Raw genomic sequence first — 19573 nt, 5'->3', positions numbered from 1 at the left:
AGCTATTAATACATGTACATGCATTTATGTTATATTTGGAAGTTTTTTCTCTTCTTTTTATTATGTTGGTACATCTTAAAACACAAACAAACCTGCTGTTTTCAGCTTTGAACCACTTGAGCTGGATAGCCTTTCATTAAGTCTTAAAAGTGAAATGATGTGTAAGATAAATAGACATAAATAAAACCATGTTCATTTCATTCATTCATTTCAAGTTATTATGTTCACCTTGTTTTTATTTCTGACAGTGGCAAACAATGCGGTTGGTCAGGCAATGGTTATAGCATCAAATATAAGTTGCTCTTCAAAGAAGTACCAAGTTCTACAACACGGCTCTACGAGAAAAAGTATTCACCCTCTAAACCTAACGACTAACTATGCCACCTTTGGTTGCAAAAATTTCTGTCAATGTGGAGAAACATTTGATCCTGTCCTGTTTACATTCAGCCATATTTTCAAGCATGAACAGCCTGTTTAACGTCAACCCACAGCAATGTTATTCAAGCTTAACATGGTCATTTTCAGGATCGGAAAGCTGCAATTGAAAGCCAACTTCAGCTACGTATAATACAGTATCGCGTATCTATGTTTATGCTTGGTGTCACGTTGGATTACAGTCAATTCTGTCAAAAGAACATGTCAAACCTTCTAACGCTGACTCCTTCCAGATATTTTTTTACAACCATTCTCAAAAGAAAAAAAATCCAATAAAGCGAATGACCAGCCAGGCATGCTAGTGTATAGCCTCTCCAAAGCTAATATCAGCCTACCCAAGCTAATGGAAAACAGAGGAAGTAGCCAGTCCAGTGGGTGACCAACCTCTGCATGCTAGTCACTAGCTTCTCCAATGCTAAACCAAGTGAGTAGTTGCTTTCTCATATGTCAGCCCTGGTCTCTCTGCTTAACAATTTAATGTTGTCCCTAATGCTGTGCCATTCTTAATGATTTGCCATTCCTATGCTACAATCTTTTACAGCTCATCCATATTTACACCGATGTGACCCTCAGACACGGCTTTCCTTTAGTACACACAACCCGCTATGTGCCATGCATCAGAAAATACAAGGTTATAATTCTATCACAATGGCTGTCCATCTTTTCAAGCGACCCTATCTGCTTTCAGACATCTTGTGACTTTGCTTTGGTCTCCTTGTAGAGAAATGGAATTGTTGTTTCCTGAAAGTTGCAGTCAAAGCAGCTCTTGTCCTAGTTGTTTTCTCATCACCACACAAGTTGCTGGTTGTATTTCTTCTTCAGGCATACTGCACCACTTTAAATTCTAAGAAATTCTCTAAAGTTATCACTGAAAATGAAGAGTTTAGGAATATAATTCATAATCATTATTCAGTTTCCGTTTGGGATCAATAAAGTATTTTTGAATATCCATACATCTAAAAACAGATTCCACCCCAATCCCAATCAGTCCAGACCAAATCTGCTGTTCCTCCAGCTCAAACGAGAGAGCTTCATTCCAGGAGTCATAGCTTCACTTTCAAAACGCAAAAGGTTTTGCTTACAAAACTGTAAATTTGACCTGTGTGATTAAGTAACATCAGTCCATTAGAAATGGTTGCACTATTGCTTAGTTTTGATTGCAACATGGCAAAAACAAAAAAAATCAACAGCATTGCTACTTTATTGCTTTGTTATTTATCTTTTATTAAAATAACTTGCATTTAAGTACCATTATCTGAATGTGTGTGGATGTTTCATCTTTAGACAGACAAAACAAGAAGATGATTTTTGCATTTGGGGTGGAAAAAAAAAATCAACAGTGAACACCTGCTCATTTGTTTTGTGTCTGCTCGGTTCTATTGTGTTTGCATGATGTAAAGGCTGACAGTTTTGCAGGAGTGAGAACCGGCTGGTTAAAGATTGAGAAACATTCGAGAGGTAAGAGATCCTGTATTATTTTTTTCTCCGTTCACTTGCAAACAGAATAAAGAATTGCAGTATGAAAATCTGATTAAACTGCAAGTGATCAGATGGCTGGTTATGTGTAATTTAAAGCCAATTTTTTTCATGAATGTACTTTAAAAGCATTTTAAAGTAGCAGGTTAGACGCTACTACTTAAACATAAACTTTATGCTAAATTAATGTTGCAACATTTCACAACAGAATGTTTTCAGGTAATTTTGGTTTACACTGTTTTGTCAAAACACTCATGATATTTATCCTGCCAAAGCAAATTGTCCCAAAGACTGAAGCGCACCAGACATCCGGTGAAAAGTCTGAAAATATCCTCAAAACTCAGCAGGGAGGCTCAGCATGAGCGGTGACACATTTCTGCTTCCAAAAATATTTCTGCTAAATATTCTGTGCTGCGGTGGTTCCCAACCTGTCAGCACCTCGCATTTCTGATGGTACTGCCAAAGATCACGAGACTTTCAATACAAAGAGGCAGTCAAGTCCAGAATCGAACATGTGGGGAATCGTAATGTATGTAATGGAGCACATTATGAAAATTAATGTTGCGTGGGAAAGTACTTACTATCGACTACTGCCAAATGAGCGAGAACTGACTGTCCTGAGAGCGGGGGGACGAAGGGATTATTCGACCTAATTTACGGGAAATTATTAATACGGGAGAACGATGGGGCAGAGGAGTAAAGTACGGTAGTTTCCCTTCCAAAACGGGACACTTGACAGTCTGAATCGCAAAAATAAAAAATAAAGTTCAAAATATGGAGCAAAAACAGCCCTGTGTTGCATGAATTGCCTCCTAACAAGCAATGGCTTCAACAAAATGGCGCCTTAACAGCCTCAACAGCTACACAACAAACTGCAATAAAATGGTACATAAAACGGCAGTAGCACCTCTAAAAGAGGAAAAACAGAAAGTGACAACGGCATCATTACTTTAGCTTCGTACATGGAAAATAATACATTTCAGACATTAATTACCGAAAATCTTGACTCTAGCCATGTAGCCATCAACTTCGTCTTAGCCAACCAGCCCTGGCTCAAAAATGTCCTTCTCTTCCGTCTTTTCCCAGTCAGACCAAGTACACCTCGCTGGTCCTTCTCAGTCAGAGAGCCACAGCATACTCCAGACATGCAAGAGGTTTTTTTCAATTTTATGTATTACACCTAGCTGTATCACAACAGCACATGCTGACAAAAAAACAAGAACTACATCCTGTAGGTGAAATAAAAGCAAAACAGGATTTTCAAAATATATTTTACAGGTACTCTTTTTTTTCACCTGGTTACATATTGGTAAGGAAATTGTGGACTGTTAATTTCTGTGTCCGGGGAAATGCTTAGACTTGTGTAGTCTTAGTCTACTTTGAAGGGAGTGCTAAGTTACATGACATATTTCAGAGTGGTAAAGTGTATGTTTGTGTTGCTAGTATCTCTATTATCACAACTTTTTGATCTAACAGAACTCTGTTTGAAGCGACCCTGGACAAAAGACTGCCAGCATGCTTCTTCCTGACATCTTCAACAATGAGAACTCCCTGCAGATTGACTATTTACACGCCATGATGGTGGACTGCAGTCGGCTGGGACTGAATAACGTCTGGTTCGCCACTGACATTTTCATCCTGATCATCGGGTTGGTGGCCAACGCTGCTCTCCTTTGGTTGTTTTTTTTAAAGAAAGGAGAATACTCTCTGCTTCACAGGTAAAAGAGATTTAACTAGTTTACAGTGAAGTAATTATGCATGTTAAATTAAATCCATGTTTCAGGAAAGGAAAGAAAAGTAATCCTTCATGCACCTTTGACTTAATGAGTTTGGGACTTGAAAGATTATTTTGCACCTGAAATTGAAGGAGAATTTCAGATTTTCTGCCTGAAGACCTGAACGAAACAACTTTGCTTTCAAGGTTCTTGGCGTGAATCTTGTCCTTATGGATCTGCTCTACCTCCTAATTATGCCTGTTGAGTTGCTTTACAATGGAATGATGGAACCAGTCAGCACAACTAATTATTCAGGTGAGGAAATGAAGACACTCAATCTGGCACTCAATCTCTGTGTAAATAGACTTAAAATAATTTCATAAAAATGCATCCTTTAATTTGGATAAATTCCAGCTGTTGAGGGGTGCAGGGGGAAGACACCCTAATTGTCAAAAGTCTTACTTGACTTTGTAGGTTGGTCAGAGCTTCTAGGAACTAATTCATAACTTCCTGTTTCCCTGAGATGGAAATATGATGTGAGACAAAAGTCGTTTCTTTTAGCTACTACTGAAAACATGAAAGACAACAGTATATTGAAGTATAGCCTGGGATCCATTTGGAATAATTTTGTGTGGCCCAATATCATAATCCAGCATGATAAACTGTTAAATGGGAAACATACCTGCAGTCTTTATAGGAAGAGACGGGTTATAAAAAGGATTTTACAAAAATTTTCACTTGTAGAATATGCAAATACTTAAAGGCCTTTTGCACATCCTGACAATGGGTTACAACAGTTGTTGAAGGTAAGTATTTGTACTGATCTGAGCATATGGTTGATTCATATTTAATAGAAGTGGGGTTTTTTTCTGTTTATCCTGGCATTGCATTGCCTCAATATACTTCCAGCCTCCCAAAGGCTCTTATAAACCCATAACTCTCTTGCCATCCACTTTTTCAGTGTCTAGCAGTTCACCGTATGGAATTAAGATAACAAAAGACATCTTCAGTATGTTCAACCTGATTGGTTGTCCACTGCTGTTAGCCTGTATGTGCATTGAGCGCTATGGGGCGGTGGTCAGACCGGTGCTGTACCTGAGGCTGAGCAGACGGGAGTATCGCATGGCTGTTTCTGGAACGGCATGGACGCTCACCATGTCTTTTTGTTTGGCCATTGGTAAGTTCTGGGGTAGAGCAGAAAAACTCTAGGTGTCACATTTACCAGAGCAGGCAAAACGCCTTGTTAGCAAGTCTCTCAAAGCAAGAATGCAGGAGCTAGATGCATTTTGGGATCTCAGATTTTGTCTGAAAATCTTTTCCCTCATAAGTCTTGTTAACTTTGCTTTCTTGCATTGCTCAGGTTTGATGCAAGATATGGTTAGGATGATGGTGCCTGTGTCTATCATCATATCCTGTCTCTTCCTGATAATGCTTGCCTCCCTCTGGGGTGTGGTCCGGTCACTGTGGCTGAAAAGTTCTGCCCAAAACCAAGCCCATGGTGTGTCCTCCTCGAAGAGACGGGCAGCAAGTAACGTGCTGGCTGTGATGGTGCTTTCAGTGATGTCTTTCCTCCCAGTCCTTGTGATGTTTCCTGTTGTCCTTTATGAGTATTACCGGCATTCAGCAATTAACAATGTGATGTGTACTCTCTTTGAATTATCAAGGCTGTTCCCTAAGTCTGGTCTCATCATAGGTCCTCTGTTCTATCTGTCCAAGGCAAGACGAATAAATGTCCTTTGTAGGAAATAAAGCTTCTACAAAGGACAGTGAGATGAATAAAGGCAACTGCACCACAATCAATTAATTGAATTTGCTTGGTTCCCCTCTGATGTATTAAAATAACGTTTGGTGTGAAAATAAAACTGGAGTGAATTAAATATTCTGAAAAATTCTTTTTTACTGTCAAAGTGTTCATTGCCAGCCATCTGAATACAGCATACAAACATCAGAACATATGTCTTTTCATCGCAGGATATGACCAGTATCCATTAGTGCTCTACTTATATGACACATGCCAACATACATCATGAATCAATTTTGTTTTTGAATTGATGAAGAATTTCATTTCTGTTGATTTACAACACAAGCGATGTGTCTTCAAGGCAATAATGTCATGTTTTCAACATTTGAGGATCCAGTGTGTCACAACTGCTGTTTGTTTGCTGGTTGGAAAATAAAACAGATTACATCTTGATCCCAAATATTTAGCTTATTTTCCAACCCAGGAATCATATTTGCAAATGTGAATTCAAACACCATCTTATGACAGATAAAAACAATCTGCAAGACAAGGCACGTGAAAATAAACACAAAGCATCTGAGTGCTTGACTGAAAAAAACAAAAACAAACAACAACAAAAAAACATTTTTGCTTGCATGGCAAACCAAAGGAAAAAAATTCTGCCTGTAAGCGAACTGGAAAATATGAGTGAGACTACTTCAGTGTTTTTCAAAGTGGAGGACTGCTAGGGGGCGCTGTGGGGCCTTCAGAAAGCTGGAGGGAAGATAAGGGGGGGAGGAGAATGCCGATTATTATTATTTTTTTTGCCTTAATTTTTTCATCATAATTTTAGTTTTGTTTGTCAATATTTGTGTTTAGATTAAAATATAACTTAAAAAATATATTTAAATGTTATTTCTGATGCTCATTTTCTGATTGGCTGCAAGTCAAATTGATCAAACTGCTTTGATCCTCAAGCTAGCTTAGCGTAGCAAGCTAGAAATAGAAATGTTTCTGACAAGAAAAAGACGAAATGAACCGTCCAGCAGCCCAACTGTGGAGAACATAAGAACTGTGTGAATAAAACAATATATTACATATTTTCCAAAGGATTCAAATGAACATGTGTATTATTTGGTAATAAAGATCTTTTTTGCAATATAATTTGGAGATGTGTTTTAGTTATATTATCTTTATCATTGCATTACAGCTATGTGTTACTGTTTTGCTGCAGCTGGCTTCTACTTACCCTTAACATTCCACTGACAGAAACGTATGAATGTTTTATAGAAAGCTGGTACAATTTGGCTTTGTTACATAAATAAATGACAGTACTTTCTGTGCTGTGTCATTGTTCATCTGCCTTCACCGTGTCACCAAGATTTATTGGTAAAGATGTGTAAAAAGTCGTAAAATGAATTATTTAATGAAGTTGCAGAATCTCACAAATAAGAATTTAGAATATCACAGCCTTTAAATTAGATACATTTATTTAGTGGGGGGCATCCATGTCAAAAAATATAACTGTTTACATCTACGTTCCAGGCAAAGTTATTGAAATTCCTAATAATCCTCTAAAATAAATGCCACTGAAGTATTTTAAATTTGATTATAACTTCTAATTAGTAAAATATGACACTTTTTTCACCCTGTAGGTTTAAGCATAACATGACACAACAAGCTTGCTATGTAAGCTAGCTATTTGCTAGCTAGCTTAACCACCATGGGATTCAACTTACACCTCAACTGGTTGTTTTGGGAGTGATGTCACATAAAAGCATTTTCTGCACAACCATCACAAATGTAAACATGTGGAGTTTGCTAAGCTTTTCTCGAACCTTTACTGAAGCCCTGTGTTTTGGTGAGACAAAGACAACGCCAAAGTCTTTGTTACAAAATGAAGAGTGAACATGTGGAAGAGCGCCTCAGGCCAGGTGTTGAATATGGTGGAGGATCTGGGCTGCTGTGGGTCAGATTCTCTTCCCAAAGTCCAGAGAACACTGAAAAGATGCTGTCAAGCCGTACTCTCCATTATCCAGGTATGTATGCTGCTTCTGATGTGCTTCCATTGTGGAATAGTCCATGTCTATTGGGAATAAGTGTGTGCCATTCACAGTGTGTCTGTATCAGGATTGGGATGTTATTCTTTGCGCTTACGTCACTGTCTCATTTTCAGTTTGTTTTCTTTAGGCTTTATGTGTGCTCCTGAATGTTTAGATAATTCTAACAACTAAATGATTAGCTGAATCAATCAGAAAGTTGGACATGCCATCAGTTTCACTTTCAGTTTCAAGTATCAAGACGTCTGCATAGCACAGCACACAATATGGAGTGGCATAAAAAGGGTTAATGTAACAGATTTGTGAGCCATAGTTGGATCATTTTTGTAGCAATAGTGGACATGTATATGTATTTATATGTGGGGTTTTGTGAGCTGTGTCAGTAATGTGGCAAAATCTTCCGACATGCCCAAAAAAATTTGTAGTAGCCAATTTGTGTATGCTACAGTGTCATGTGCGTAGTAAGGGTGTGTGAAAGAAAAAAAAGTATGGAAAAGAAAATTGATAAAAAGCGGCAGAATATTTTCCTACAAGCAAGACAGATATACAAAATAACCTCAACCCTAGTCAATTGGGTTTGTACCCACAAGTGACTGTCCTGTGCTAATAACGTTGGGGTTTATTGTGATGCTTTATTGTTACTCATTTTAGAATAACAACAAAATTAGTTTCAGAATTTTTATGTATAACTAAAACTAAACCACATGTGGGTGATTGAGTCTGTCTTTTTAAACACCAAAATCTAGGGGAGCTAGAAGGATAAATATTCTTATTTCAACAATCTCTGAACACAAGTTTGCACAAAACACCTCCTTTTAGAGAATTATCTCACTTTTACTTGACAGTTTTTTTGCAAATAGGGCTTCAAAAATGCAAATAAAAACAACAATAAAAGAAAGACAATCATCCATGTAATGGAAAACATGACCGTTTTCACCGTGTACCAGTGGATACACGACTGTTCAAAGTTTGAGGAGTTTCTATAGCAGCACTCAATTTGTCAAGAGTCTCGTTCTTCTTCTTCCACCTTGGTAACTGATGGCAGCAGAGCAAATACTTTGTTCCTTTAGTTTTCTGTAGAATGTGTTGGTCTAGACCCCCCTTAAGGTGCTAACGTCTCGCTGAGGAAGACTCTGCCTCACCACTGGCTCCAGGGGCACTTTACCCTCAACATGCTTCAAGCAAGAACCAAGAAACCAACAAGACGATCAGTCACAAAATTCTGTTCTCAAGTAAGACATGTTGCAACTTTTAGGACAAGTCCAGCGCCTTTACTTGGTTGAGGATAGGTAAGTCTTCAGATAACAGTTTGTTAAACGGTTCACAGGTTTGTGGCATTTGGCAAAAAAAAAAAAAAGGGCACAAGAACTTTAGAGCGGGTGCTGAGAGTCCAAGCTCCCTCTAGAAAGGCCAGTGTAAATCCTCAAAGTCCCCTGTTTGGCTCATGTTCACGTCCGTCTCCAGCAGGCTCATGATGACCGCCATGGCTGCCTCGTCGCTGCTGAAGCTACTGAGCCCTGGGACATCCAGGTCCAGCTGGGACGGCTCACCTGGGGGACAGCGAACAGGGATGAACTTCAGGAACTCTCATCTAAAACTTTCAGCAATGCTAAGGGCTTTGTTTTCAAGGCAAGTTATTGTCCCTGAATCCTGTCTTGTTTACTTGTAAGCAGGTACTTGTATGCTTTATTGGGTTTATTTGGGTGCTAATACATAATGTGTTACATTTGAACACAAACTAATATGTCTCAAGTTTCAAATCATGGCTGCCACCCATCTAAACACTATATTTGCAATAGTAACAATCGTGACAATATTATAATAATAGTAATAATAGTAACAATAGTTACAATACTAATGACAATATTAATAATAACAATAGTTTACTTTCACTTTCAATGGTCTGAATTTTTTAAAATCAGTACTGAACATCTACTGACAAAACTTTGCAGTTGTGTTTAAATGCATACATTGTTGAGAAATAAAATATTAGCTTATACTGCTAATTGTTGCTAGCCTGATTACCTGATTACTTAAAACAGGTCGTTCAAACTATTAAATACCATTTTCCATCCATTGGAGTACCAAACATTGATTTTCACACAATTTTGATGTACTGAAGTTGTGTTTGAAAGTTGCCAACAAACTAAAACTACCTTCACTCTCAGGAGCTCCACTGCTTTTAGCAGCTTCCTTACTGGAATCAGCCTGGGACTGGGAGGTTGAAGAGCTGCCTGCTTCCTCTTCTCTGCTGGGAGTCTGCAAAAGTCAGAGGCACCTTAAAGCTCAAAGTTAAAGCAGAAATACGCTGTGGTTGACGGTCTTCAGTAGCAGTGAGGCAACTTACGCTCCTGCTGGTGAGTGGACATTTCTCCTGGACAGAACCAAATGGACTAGAAGCTCCACTCGATGGGGACGAGTTTGCCCTGTTAAAAATAGACATAAAACTCTGGAGATGTGTGCTTAAGGTATTCAAACCTTGAAGGTCTAGTGCTGCTTGATTGGGGACCAAAATTGCAACATTTCTTACATTTTCAGTGCGGTTCACTTTCACACTGCACTGTGTCAAACCAACCAAAACAATTGAAAAACCTGTTCTCCTCCTCGCCTGTGGTGGCGCTGCACTAAGAACCGTGGAAGGCAATGACAAGTATATTTTGGAACACTTTCTAAAAGTATATATATTTTTTTGAAATATACTTTAAGTTCTAATTAAAAATATTATTAAAATTATACTTTGGATAATCCTCTAAAAATTACACTTTGCATATATTTGTAAAAATGTATATTTTTAATGTACATTCAAAGTGTACAAAGGATACCTTTATTTGTTCCAAAAACACATGTGATAGTACACTTAGTACACTTCAAACTGTGATTTTCTACAATTTATTTACAATTAAAATACACTAAGCACAAAATTCATTGTTCCAAAATAACATACTTCAATCATACTGATGATTAGTCTGGCTTCAACCATGCTCGAATATGCTAAAACTTTATATTCATACTATATTTATTTTTCACAAGGGAACTATCATGAGCCATTTCTCCCACTAGTTTTAGACTTGTGCATTTGTTTTCATTGTATTTACCCAGAATGCCCTGCGCTATAGTCCGCTTCCTGCTTTTGGAGCAGTCTGGTGCATTTGAACGGCACCAGATTTCACTTCAACCGAACCAAGACTGAGGTTTGTAGGCAGCGGATCAGATTTTGCTTTTTTTGGTCCACATCAGAGTTTGATTACGTATTCAGACTTCCTCAAGCACACAGACAACCAGACTGGAGTTCGATTAAAGCAGACTAAACATGGCTGGTGTGAATGCACCCTAAATCTGCCTTTCATGTGATTTTCTGTCACAACAACCTTCATGTCTTTCTACATGGCTTATTGCTTATTTGTATGACTTGTTTGGACTTTTTTAATGGTACCATCCAATTATTCATGCTAGTTTTAAAAATATTAGCATTATTTCTCACATATCATACCAAAAGCGTTTTACCTGTATGTGTCGCTCAGTTCGTTTGCGATCTGGGTCCCTATGCTGCCTGCGTAGATCATGGTGCCCACACCAGTGGAGAGGCCAGGAATCTCCGGGATTTGCTGTGCTTCTTCTGCTAAAGCAAAGCCTCAAAGAATTAAGTATTCATTTCCCTGGAATATTTTCACTTAATTTTATGAGGCATATCTATTCAAAGCTTCCTGCTTTTGGGAAGGGATGGAAAAACTATACATGGCTTTATTCAAGTGTGAAAGGCAAGATCAAGAAAACATCTTGATTTTACAGTTTTGAATGAAAACCTCACCCTGAGTCGATTTCGAGCTGCCAGCCTCGTTTTCGTCTTTTGTGTGACCAGGCCCCCTGTTGGTGCAGAGCAGCATTGCAGCTTGCAGATATAATGCATGAAACACGAACCCAATCTGAGCGGGGAAACACACTTACGAGATAACCCTGTTCGAAGAGACGATGAACTCGACTTCTTTGGTCCACGGATTGGTGAAGCTAAACCACTGGCTTTGGAGTGTAACATAGGGGCCGTGTTTTGTTTTGAACTTGTAGCACTGGGTCTCAATCTTCTCTTTGCTTCGAAGAACTGCACAAGACATTGGACTTCATCAAAAAGAACTTCTAAGGACTTCTAAATGATGCGTGAAAACCTTCTTCCAGGTGTTGAAAGTTGGGGATTTCTACGATTACAGTTTGCTCCATCACCTTGCCGGTGCTTCCCCGCCATGTGCTGCAGGTCGTCCTGGTGGAAGTACTCGTAACAGGAGGTGCCAAGAACTTCCTGCGGCAAATAACCAATGACTGTCGTGGCTCTGTGTAGGAAACAGAAGGAGTGGAATTTAACTATTCAGGCATTCTCTGTCTTTCCTACAACCTCCCAAGATTGTGTCCAATAAAATGCATTCTAGCAAAAGCTGAACAGCAGCCTCAACATTTCACACCAGAAATTGGACAAACTTGAATCACTTTACATTATTGGTGTTGTGTAATTACTTCCCAAAAAAGTGAGAAGAGATTGTCATGTGATGCCATCAAGACGCACAGCTTCTTCTGAGAAACAACGGCAAAGACAGAAAGGATTATCTCCACTGACAGAGGAATCGACGCCACAACAAGCCTCTGCCATTCCTTTCTCAGCTGAACCGTGGCTTCAGAGCAAACCCGTAACCGACGGCGAGGGTGGTGGTGGTGAAGGGGTTTGTAGGGGATGGGGGGGAGGACAAGATCAATGGTGCGGATGGACGTAGTTAGAAAGTGGAAACTCACTGTTGATCTACAAAAGTGAACTTGCCGTCGATTGCACAGCGGGTTACGAACTCGGTGGCCTTGACGTTCACGTCGTTAGGGGGCTGGTGGGAGACGTGAGGGTGGAGGCGGCACACCGTCACCAGGCAGTTCAGGCTGGGCGTCTCCTTGTCGGCGGCGTCGCCCTCCGGGTCCAGCTGGCCGCTTGGCCAGGTCCGCATGTATCCGGTGCAGTGGAGGGTGCAGTACCTGTAGGGCTCTGTGGGCAGAAACAACGCGTGAGGTGACAACGCTCGACGTGTTTTAGTGGGAGTTTATGTTTGTTTGTTGGAGAAAGTTAGTGTTTAAGCAGCATCAAAAAAAGGAACAGAGATCCTTAAAGCAGGGTTAGGTTGGTTGGTAAGTAACCTCAGAGAGTTTGAACACCTGGTGGAGGCTGAGAAGGAGTTAGTGGAAGTTCACCTTTCAGGAGGACAACAACCTGAACCACACAGGAAGATTAATTAAAGCAAGAAATGTTAAAGAAAATAATAATAATAAAAAATATCAAAAAATGAAGATGGAAAGAAGAAAAAATGAACTCGAACCCACATATGTTAAACAATTACATTTTTGTCTTTGTCCTAGATCCGTTTTAATTTGTACCCATTTTTTTTGTTGTTTTTGGTGTTGGTTGTTCTAATATTTAATTGGTTATTTTGTAGATTAATGCCTCTGTTTGCTAGTGTACAATGCTTGTTTTGCATGAACTAATTGGTGAATTGAAAACAAAAAGAATCCTCCACATGTGCAAAGCTGATAGAGACAAAATGCAGCAGTAAAGGCAGTGAAACGTTGTTGTATGAAGGATTGGTGTTGAGTACAGATGCACACAACATTTTAAGCTGCGGTGCAAAATAAAAGCATGAGGCACCTGGAAGGTTACTGATTTCCCAATGTAGTGATCAGGTTGTACCACTAGATGGCGCCAGACCTCGACTCATGTCATTTCAGCAGCTCCTGGACTATTTCACTTGTTTGTTGTTACTCAGACCTACTTTTTGTCTTTTAAATTGTCTCTTTTTATTTTTAGTGAAAAGAGACAAAAAAACATTTTTTTAATATTTAGAGTCACTCACAAAAGTGGAACAAAATAGTTTTGACTGAAGAATATTGGTTGTTTTTTCCCTTGTTTATGAACTGATGGGTCCTATATTTTTATCTAGTTCCTCAAACTTTACTAACTCTTACTTCAGGCAGTTTATGAACATTTAATCCAAATGCAATGCGGTGAAGGCGTGCAGCATTTCAGCCATTTCAGAATCTGACAAACTGGAATTCACCTTTCTTCTTTGAAGCGGCGGGCAGCGAGTGCTTGCCTTCGTGCTTCCTTGTGACCCGACTGTGCTTCATGCGGCAGAAGAAGGATCGCCTGGCTCCGGTGGTCAAGTGGGACGGCCTGGCCGGGGCTTCGGCCTGGACCTGAACCCCCGCTGCACAGAGAAAACCACAAGTTCTGACACAAAGCACCTGATTCCCGTCTGGTTTGCTCTAGTTCGGTTTCGCCTGCAGTCTTACTGGAGGCGTCGACGAGGCACTGCTGGGGGAGCATCTCTGAGGACGAGAGCTGTTCCTTCACCTTGTGGATGTCTTTGGGGTGGATGAAATCGAACAAACTCTGGCCGGTCAGCTCCAACTGGAAGAGAAACGCATGTATTGATGATATTACTGACTTCATTTTGTAAAACTTATGGTGCGAGTAATTCAGCATTTAATCAGTACATATTCAATTTAAAGTACGACAGAGTTTAGGCTTTGTTTTAGTGGTTGAGTGAGTCTAACTCTAAATCAAAGAAATCAAAGATTATTCAGGGTTTGAAACAGATTGTAAAAGTTTGCATGCTCTTTGAATTTTCAAATTTTTCACGCTATAACTACAAACTTCAATATATTTTATTGGGAATTTGTGGGATAGAACAACATAAATTAATGCCAAAACAAGAAAAACTTCTTATGCTATAAATATTTTTGCATGGTACAGCTGATCACTGCATTTTCATGGGCTCAGTGTAAATTCTCATTTGTGTCAAGACTTTATCAAAATTCTAGTTTTTTTTTAGTTTGTTTTTTAAAAAATCAAGCATAAATACTGACAACAAACTGTGCAGTATAGACTGAACAAACCTTGCTGAAGTTAAGGATCTTGGAGACAGACTCTGAGATGAACAGGATCTTCGCCCGATCGCACCTTACGACTAACAGGAAGCCATCTGCTGCCTTGACATGAAGACACCAAGAACATTGAGAAATAAAAAGCCGGTAAAAAGAAGAAAAAAAAAAGAGGAAGTGGACATGTTGTGGGAAAGTGTAGGCTACAGTTGAGGCATGTGACCGAAGCCATAATCCCAGACTGGGAAGACTGGCTTTAGTAAATCCAAGCTATAACATATGGGCTTCCTGTTCTGAGGAGTGTGAGAACAGATGTATCAAGCTTTTAAAGTTCAAAGGGGGAAACTGCCAATGTTGTAAGACAATGGAAGGGGTATGATGCAAGCGGGGAGAACTTATGGAGTGAGGTACAATGTTGCTGCACCGCCATTGAAAATAATCTGGTTATTGCGAGGGTTTAGGAATATGCAATACATGACTGAAAAAGCAACAACTCATGTCTTGGCTGTTCAACTGAAGACCAAAATTGCAACATTTGTTACATTTTCAGCTGCTGCGGTTCACTTTCACACTGCACTGTGTCAAACAAACCAAGCCCATTGAAAAACATGTTTACAACCTCACCTGCGGTGGCGCTGCATCAATAAACACAGAAAAAAGCAACACAAAAACTTCTGAAGAAGACACCAAGAGTAACTTCCTTCATTCCAAAATGCAAATAAAAATGAAGTGGTGTCAGATTTTAGCTGTTGTTGGATTTGTCGTTGGCAAAACACAGCAAGCTATTTTTCCATCTAGTGTTAGACTCAAGAGTTTGTTTTGGTTGCATATACCCAGAATGCCCTGCTCTTTGGGCTGCTCTCTGGCTTTGGATCGCTCTCCGGTCCACTTTTCATTCACACATGCTCTCGAAACGCACCAGAGTTCACTTCTATTGAACCTAGACAAGAGTTTGCTTCTCCACATCAAAGATTGTGTAAACATTCAAACCTCCCCAAACAAAGCTAACTTTCTAGGCAAACGAACTAAAGTTTGGCAAAACAGGGTTTCTGTGAATGCATCCCAAGATGCTGTTTTGAAGCTAAGTATAGTTAAACTGAATGTTTTAATAAACTTGCCAGGAGAAAACATCAAACATCAACTCTGAAAGGAACAGAACAAATTTTGGCTTTAAAATTTCTGATGAAAAATTGATAGTTGTAATGGAGCAAGGTAACTTGGACAGAGAAAACCAAAGTGCAGATATCTGGACATAACAAACACAAACTCCTAATGACAACTATCAAACACAGTGGTGGAGGGTTGGTGATGTGTGTTTGTTTAAACTAAAGTAGTTTATAGGCTGTTAGTCAAAAATGAATTGAGCAGTTTTCAAAAATATTCCAAAAGAAAGTGTAAGGCCATCTGTCCCATTGCTTAAGTGGAGTCATTCAAGGGGAAGCTGATCTCACGTTATCTAGTTACCTAGTTTTAAGAGCTGATAAGAAGTGGGTGGCTTCATGTGCTGTCCTTGTAAATTGCACCAAGACTTTCCAATAATCAAATCAATCTATTTAGCTTTTAGAATTTTACCTTGAGCAGAAGGTGCCGAAGGTCATCCTGAGGCAGGATGGAAGGCTTGTGCTTGGCATCGGCAAAGGCACCGCTCGCCCCAGCTGAAACCAAAGAGAATCCACTATTAGACCATCTTTACCCACATTTTAAACAGCAGTGCGAACTGTTATGAAGTACCTTTGAGGGCTTTCAGGTGTTGTACAGCTTTCCGAAGAACAGTTAGCTTGTCAAGTTTTCTTGCCATGGGCTGACACGCAGGAATCATGGCGGAAAGCTCGTCAATGAGGTTGTTCATTTTGTCCCTCCGTCGTTTTTCAATCTGTCGGTGAGGCTCCCTGTAGGTACATATTTCCATCATTACTATCTAAATTTTGATGATTGTAAAATAAAGTGATAAATTCCGTGAAGAACCGATTAAGCTCATAGAACTCATTGAAGAGCCATTGACGTCAAAAGTTCCTTAACTACTCAGATGATCCACATGAATAGAGATTTACCTGAAGCATTTCATTTTGACTTGCTGATCCTCTCCCTCAGATCTACAAATGAAATGGTCAAATTCAAACTTGATGTATCATCCATAATCAACATATATAACCTGAAGGCTGTGTGTACCTGCTGAGGTCATCCTCTAAGTTGAAGTTGAGGCTTTGCCTGTGAGATCAGAGACAATGTGAGCCATTTAATACTCCACAGAGACAATTTGTCCATTGGACAGTGTCACGTTTATGATACTACATAGGAGTAAAATGACACCAAGGTTGTTTATTGCCATAGACAACACCCGCTCTTACTGTACACGGGTGTCTGACCTCTCCTCCACCTCCCCTTTCCGTTTCCTTGGCAGCTCGACAGATGGCATCGTGGATCCTGCTTGGATTGGCCCCTCCTCCTCTTCTGCAGCTCGATCTAATATGTGAGGACAAGTAGGACACGGATGTAGCTGCAAGTGAACACTGCAGTCGGGAGCCCAAAAAAGGGCCCAGGCCCAGTATCAGGGTAACAGCAGGATGCAAAACGCAAATAGAGACAGTTGGGAACTTTGGGTAATAGTCTGATGGAAGACCTTGTGTTTGACATTCATTGGGAAAAAACTTTTCCGGTATCACATATTTAAACATTGTTGTGTCCTACTAACCATAGCGGTCTCTCATGCCAGCTGACTCTTGGATGTCAAGAAAAACATAAAGCAGAAAAAAATTAGGTACAGTTTTTTGCCTGCTGTGGTTCCTATTGAGGTTTATTCCAGGGTGCTTGAAAGTTAGTTAAGACCAACTGTTCAGTTTTATTTTCCAGTTCACAGGTTTGTAGCAGCTTATGACAGTGTCCCTAAAGACATGCTGTGGGCATTGTTGAGTAAATTGAGATGAGATGCACATATCACTTCTAGAGGATGTCTGGTCTCTAGTTTCCAAAAGCAAAAACTGTATGCTTGTTCAGGGTACAGAGTCAAATTTGTTCCTTCGGCATGTTGTTCTCCACCAGGGCTGACCCTGAAACTGGTGGTGTTACTGGTGTTGACAGACAGGACATCCAGGTCCAAGTGTGGAGAGGAGATGTTCTGGTTTGAGAACTTCTGAGTCTCGTCGTTCAGAGGAAGCAGTAGTGTTACTGTCTTCAAGCAACAGCGCCCTGCAATTACTAATCTCTTCAATTAAATAAACAACTTAACACATTGTAGTCAGGCAAGTGCCGTTCTCCTGGCAACTGCCAAATCCAGACTTGCCCAATGGAGTGCCAAACAGAGAAAGATGATTAACCACTCCAGAGAACTGCTCTAGAATCCACTGGTGGTGTGCTTTGCATTACTAAATCCAATACTTTGAATTTGATGACGTAAAGCTTGGATGCAACTTTTGGCCATAGAAACCTATACCAACAAGCTGTCCAAGCTCTCCAACTGGACTCACTGCACAGTCCAGTTGTGAAATTGCGATGCTTGAGAGCGTCCCGTTCTGTCATAAACTCGTGTAGAAGCAGATCGAGCCCGAGGGCTGTAAATAATACATCTGTAGCCATGGAAATGATTGGGTGACTCACTACTTTTGAAAATTTAGGGTAAATTGTCTTCGAAAACCCGCTCATGTTTATTACCCATCTCCCTCCAGATGTATTTCACTTAAAAAACACTAACTTCTCAAGAATCCTGCCATTTCCCCTCACTCTTTTACTCTTTTATCCTTCAGCTTCCAGCCACGTTACTTTCTCAAACACTCAAACTTATCTGCTTTGCCTCAGTCTTGCTCTGGAGTCATCTGTTTCCAGGCGAACTGTGATGCGCCGACTGAACACTGCCATTCAAAACCTCGAGCTGTGCAGGTTTGGGCTGTTAAATGGCACGTGTGCGTAAATAAGGTTTGTTCTGTGTCTTGCCTAATCCTTATATAACCGTTGGAACGCTGACCTACTTACAACTCTCGGGTGGACTCTTTAAATTGTGACATCCATTTACAAAAAATCAAACCTGCACGTGAGGAACACTTTATAGTGAGATAGCTGACTGCGACTGACCGACATAGTACCTCGGTTGAATTATTGACTGGATTTTTCATGGTTAATTGTAATTTATTAGGTGATTTAAGAAGATTGCCTTCTTTTTGAGTTTAATCCTCCAGCGAGGAAGCAGAGTGTCCTGTCAGACTGTCAGTTCCCAAAACAATGTGTTCTGGAAACAAGATCGTACGATCGACTCATTTGCGCTTAAGAAATAATTTCAGGTCATTCTTAAAATGTACGTCAACAAAGTATAACATATTTATTTATATAAATTAAAATTGCCTTAAAATTTGTTATGAGAGAACCTTTTTTCCCAGACAATGTTGATATTCTCTAAATTAATCAAATCATGTTAACATGAATAATAATTGTCATAATTTAGTTCAAAGATTATAAGCATAAGATTGGACCCACTGGACTGTTAGCTAGTAGCTACCATCAAAGCGACCTCTGGTGGACTCATCACAGACAAAAAAAAACACCTTTATTTTTATAATAATCACGTTTAATGAAAATAACTAAAAGTGTTATTGGACCGATACTATATACCATGTGCTCATGAAAAACTACTTCATTAACCTATCTTTCCTTAGAGTTAGGGTTGTTGTACATAAATTTACTTGACTATTTTTTTCAGAAGGAGTCTTACGGTTAAGTCGACTTTCTTTATTTCTTGTTATTCCCCTTAAATCATATTCTATTTTTATGATTACATTGTCACACAAAAAGGAAAAAGCAATAAAAACATACCCTTCCTGGAAATATTTCTTTCCACATGAGTGCAAATTAGCTCATGGTACAGATCGTGCTTTCAGGACAGATTTTGCAGTAACAACTACACGCATACACACACAGACACATGTTTGCGTGGCTATCTTTGTGGGGACTTTCCATTGACTTCCATTCATTTCTACAACCTAAGCCTTCCCTTTACCCTTTCCTAACCCTAACCAAAACTCAATTCACACCTTAGACCTAACTCTGACCCCTGACCCAAAGCCAGGGCTTCCCCTTGTGGGGACCAGGTTTCGGTCCCCACAAGTGTCCCCACAACATAGGTCCCCACAACATAGGATGTGTCAGAAAAATCGTCCCCACAAGGTATTACAAACAAATGCACGCGCACACACACACACACGCACATGCCCACACACACACACACACACACACACACACACACACACACACACACACACACACACACACACACACAC

At 39.8% G+C, this 19573-nt stretch overlaps 2 protein-coding genes across 2 annotated transcripts in view; one reads left to right on the top strand and one right to left on the bottom strand.

The window, feature by feature from the left end:
- The first annotated feature begins 3392 nt into the window (after positions 1-3392).
- LOC103151514 (uncharacterized) lies at positions 3393-5503 on the top strand. Its single transcript, XM_016681521.1, has 4 exons — positions 3393-3629; positions 3833-3941; positions 4588-4803; positions 4987-5503. Exons 2-4 carry the CDS (start codon positions 3857-3859, stop codon positions 5373-5375), a joined length of 690 nt encoding a protein of 229 aa, XP_016537007.1. The 5' UTR covers positions 3393-3629; positions 3833-3856; the 3' UTR covers positions 5376-5503.
- Positions 5504-7934: 2431 nt separating this feature from the next.
- LOC103151513 (aryl hydrocarbon receptor nuclear translocator-like protein 2) overlaps positions 7935-19573 on the bottom strand; it is a 16777-nt gene continuing 5138 nt past the window's right edge. Inside the window, exons 3-18 of the mRNA XM_016681515.1 lie at positions 16658-16772; positions 16479-16517; positions 16361-16402; positions 16041-16198; positions 15882-15964; positions 14325-14417; positions 13719-13836; positions 13484-13633; positions 12183-12420; positions 11622-11728; positions 11352-11502; positions 11215-11270; positions 10911-11022; positions 9754-9832; positions 9563-9665; positions 7935-8956 (exon numbers count right to left, since the gene is read on the bottom strand). Of these exons, the coding sequence (XP_016537001.1) occupies positions 8808-8956; positions 9563-9665; positions 9754-9832; positions 10911-11022; positions 11215-11270; positions 11352-11502; positions 11622-11728; positions 12183-12420; positions 13484-13633; positions 13719-13836; positions 14325-14417; positions 15882-15964; positions 16041-16198; positions 16361-16402; positions 16479-16517; positions 16658-16772 (1793 nt within the window). The 3' untranslated portion in view covers positions 7935-8807. The remainder of the gene's footprint in view (positions 8957-9562; positions 9666-9753; positions 9833-10910; positions 11023-11214; positions 11271-11351; positions 11503-11621; positions 11729-12182; positions 12421-13483; positions 13634-13718; positions 13837-14324; positions 14418-15881; positions 15965-16040; positions 16199-16360; positions 16403-16478; positions 16518-16657; positions 16773-19573) is intronic.

This window comes from Poecilia formosa, unplaced genomic scaffold (assembly GCF_000485575.1).
Source record: "Poecilia formosa unplaced genomic scaffold, Poecilia_formosa-5.1.2 Scaffold284, whole genome shotgun sequence".
Lineage (NCBI taxonomy): Eukaryota > Metazoa > Chordata > Actinopteri > Cyprinodontiformes > Poeciliidae > Poecilia > Poecilia formosa.
Note: the sequence above shows the minus strand (reverse complement) of the source record. Positions and strands in the feature narration are given on the sequence as shown.

What these genes read in the sequence shown, in the direction of transcription:
- LOC103151514 (XM_016681521.1), top strand. Translation starts at nt 3,857, where the DNA reads ATGGATCTGCTCTACCTCCTAATTATGCCTGTTGAGTTGCTTTACAAT. An exon ending in CAGCACAACTAATTATTCAG is followed by an intron (nt 3,942 to 4,587) that starts GTGAGGAAATGA and finishes CCACTTTTTCAG; the next exon opens with TGTCTAGCAGTTCACCGTAT. An exon ending in GTCTTTTTGTTTGGCCATTG is followed by an intron (nt 4,804 to 4,986) that starts GTAAGTTCTGGG and finishes TGCATTGCTCAG; the next exon opens with GTTTGATGCAAGATATGGTT.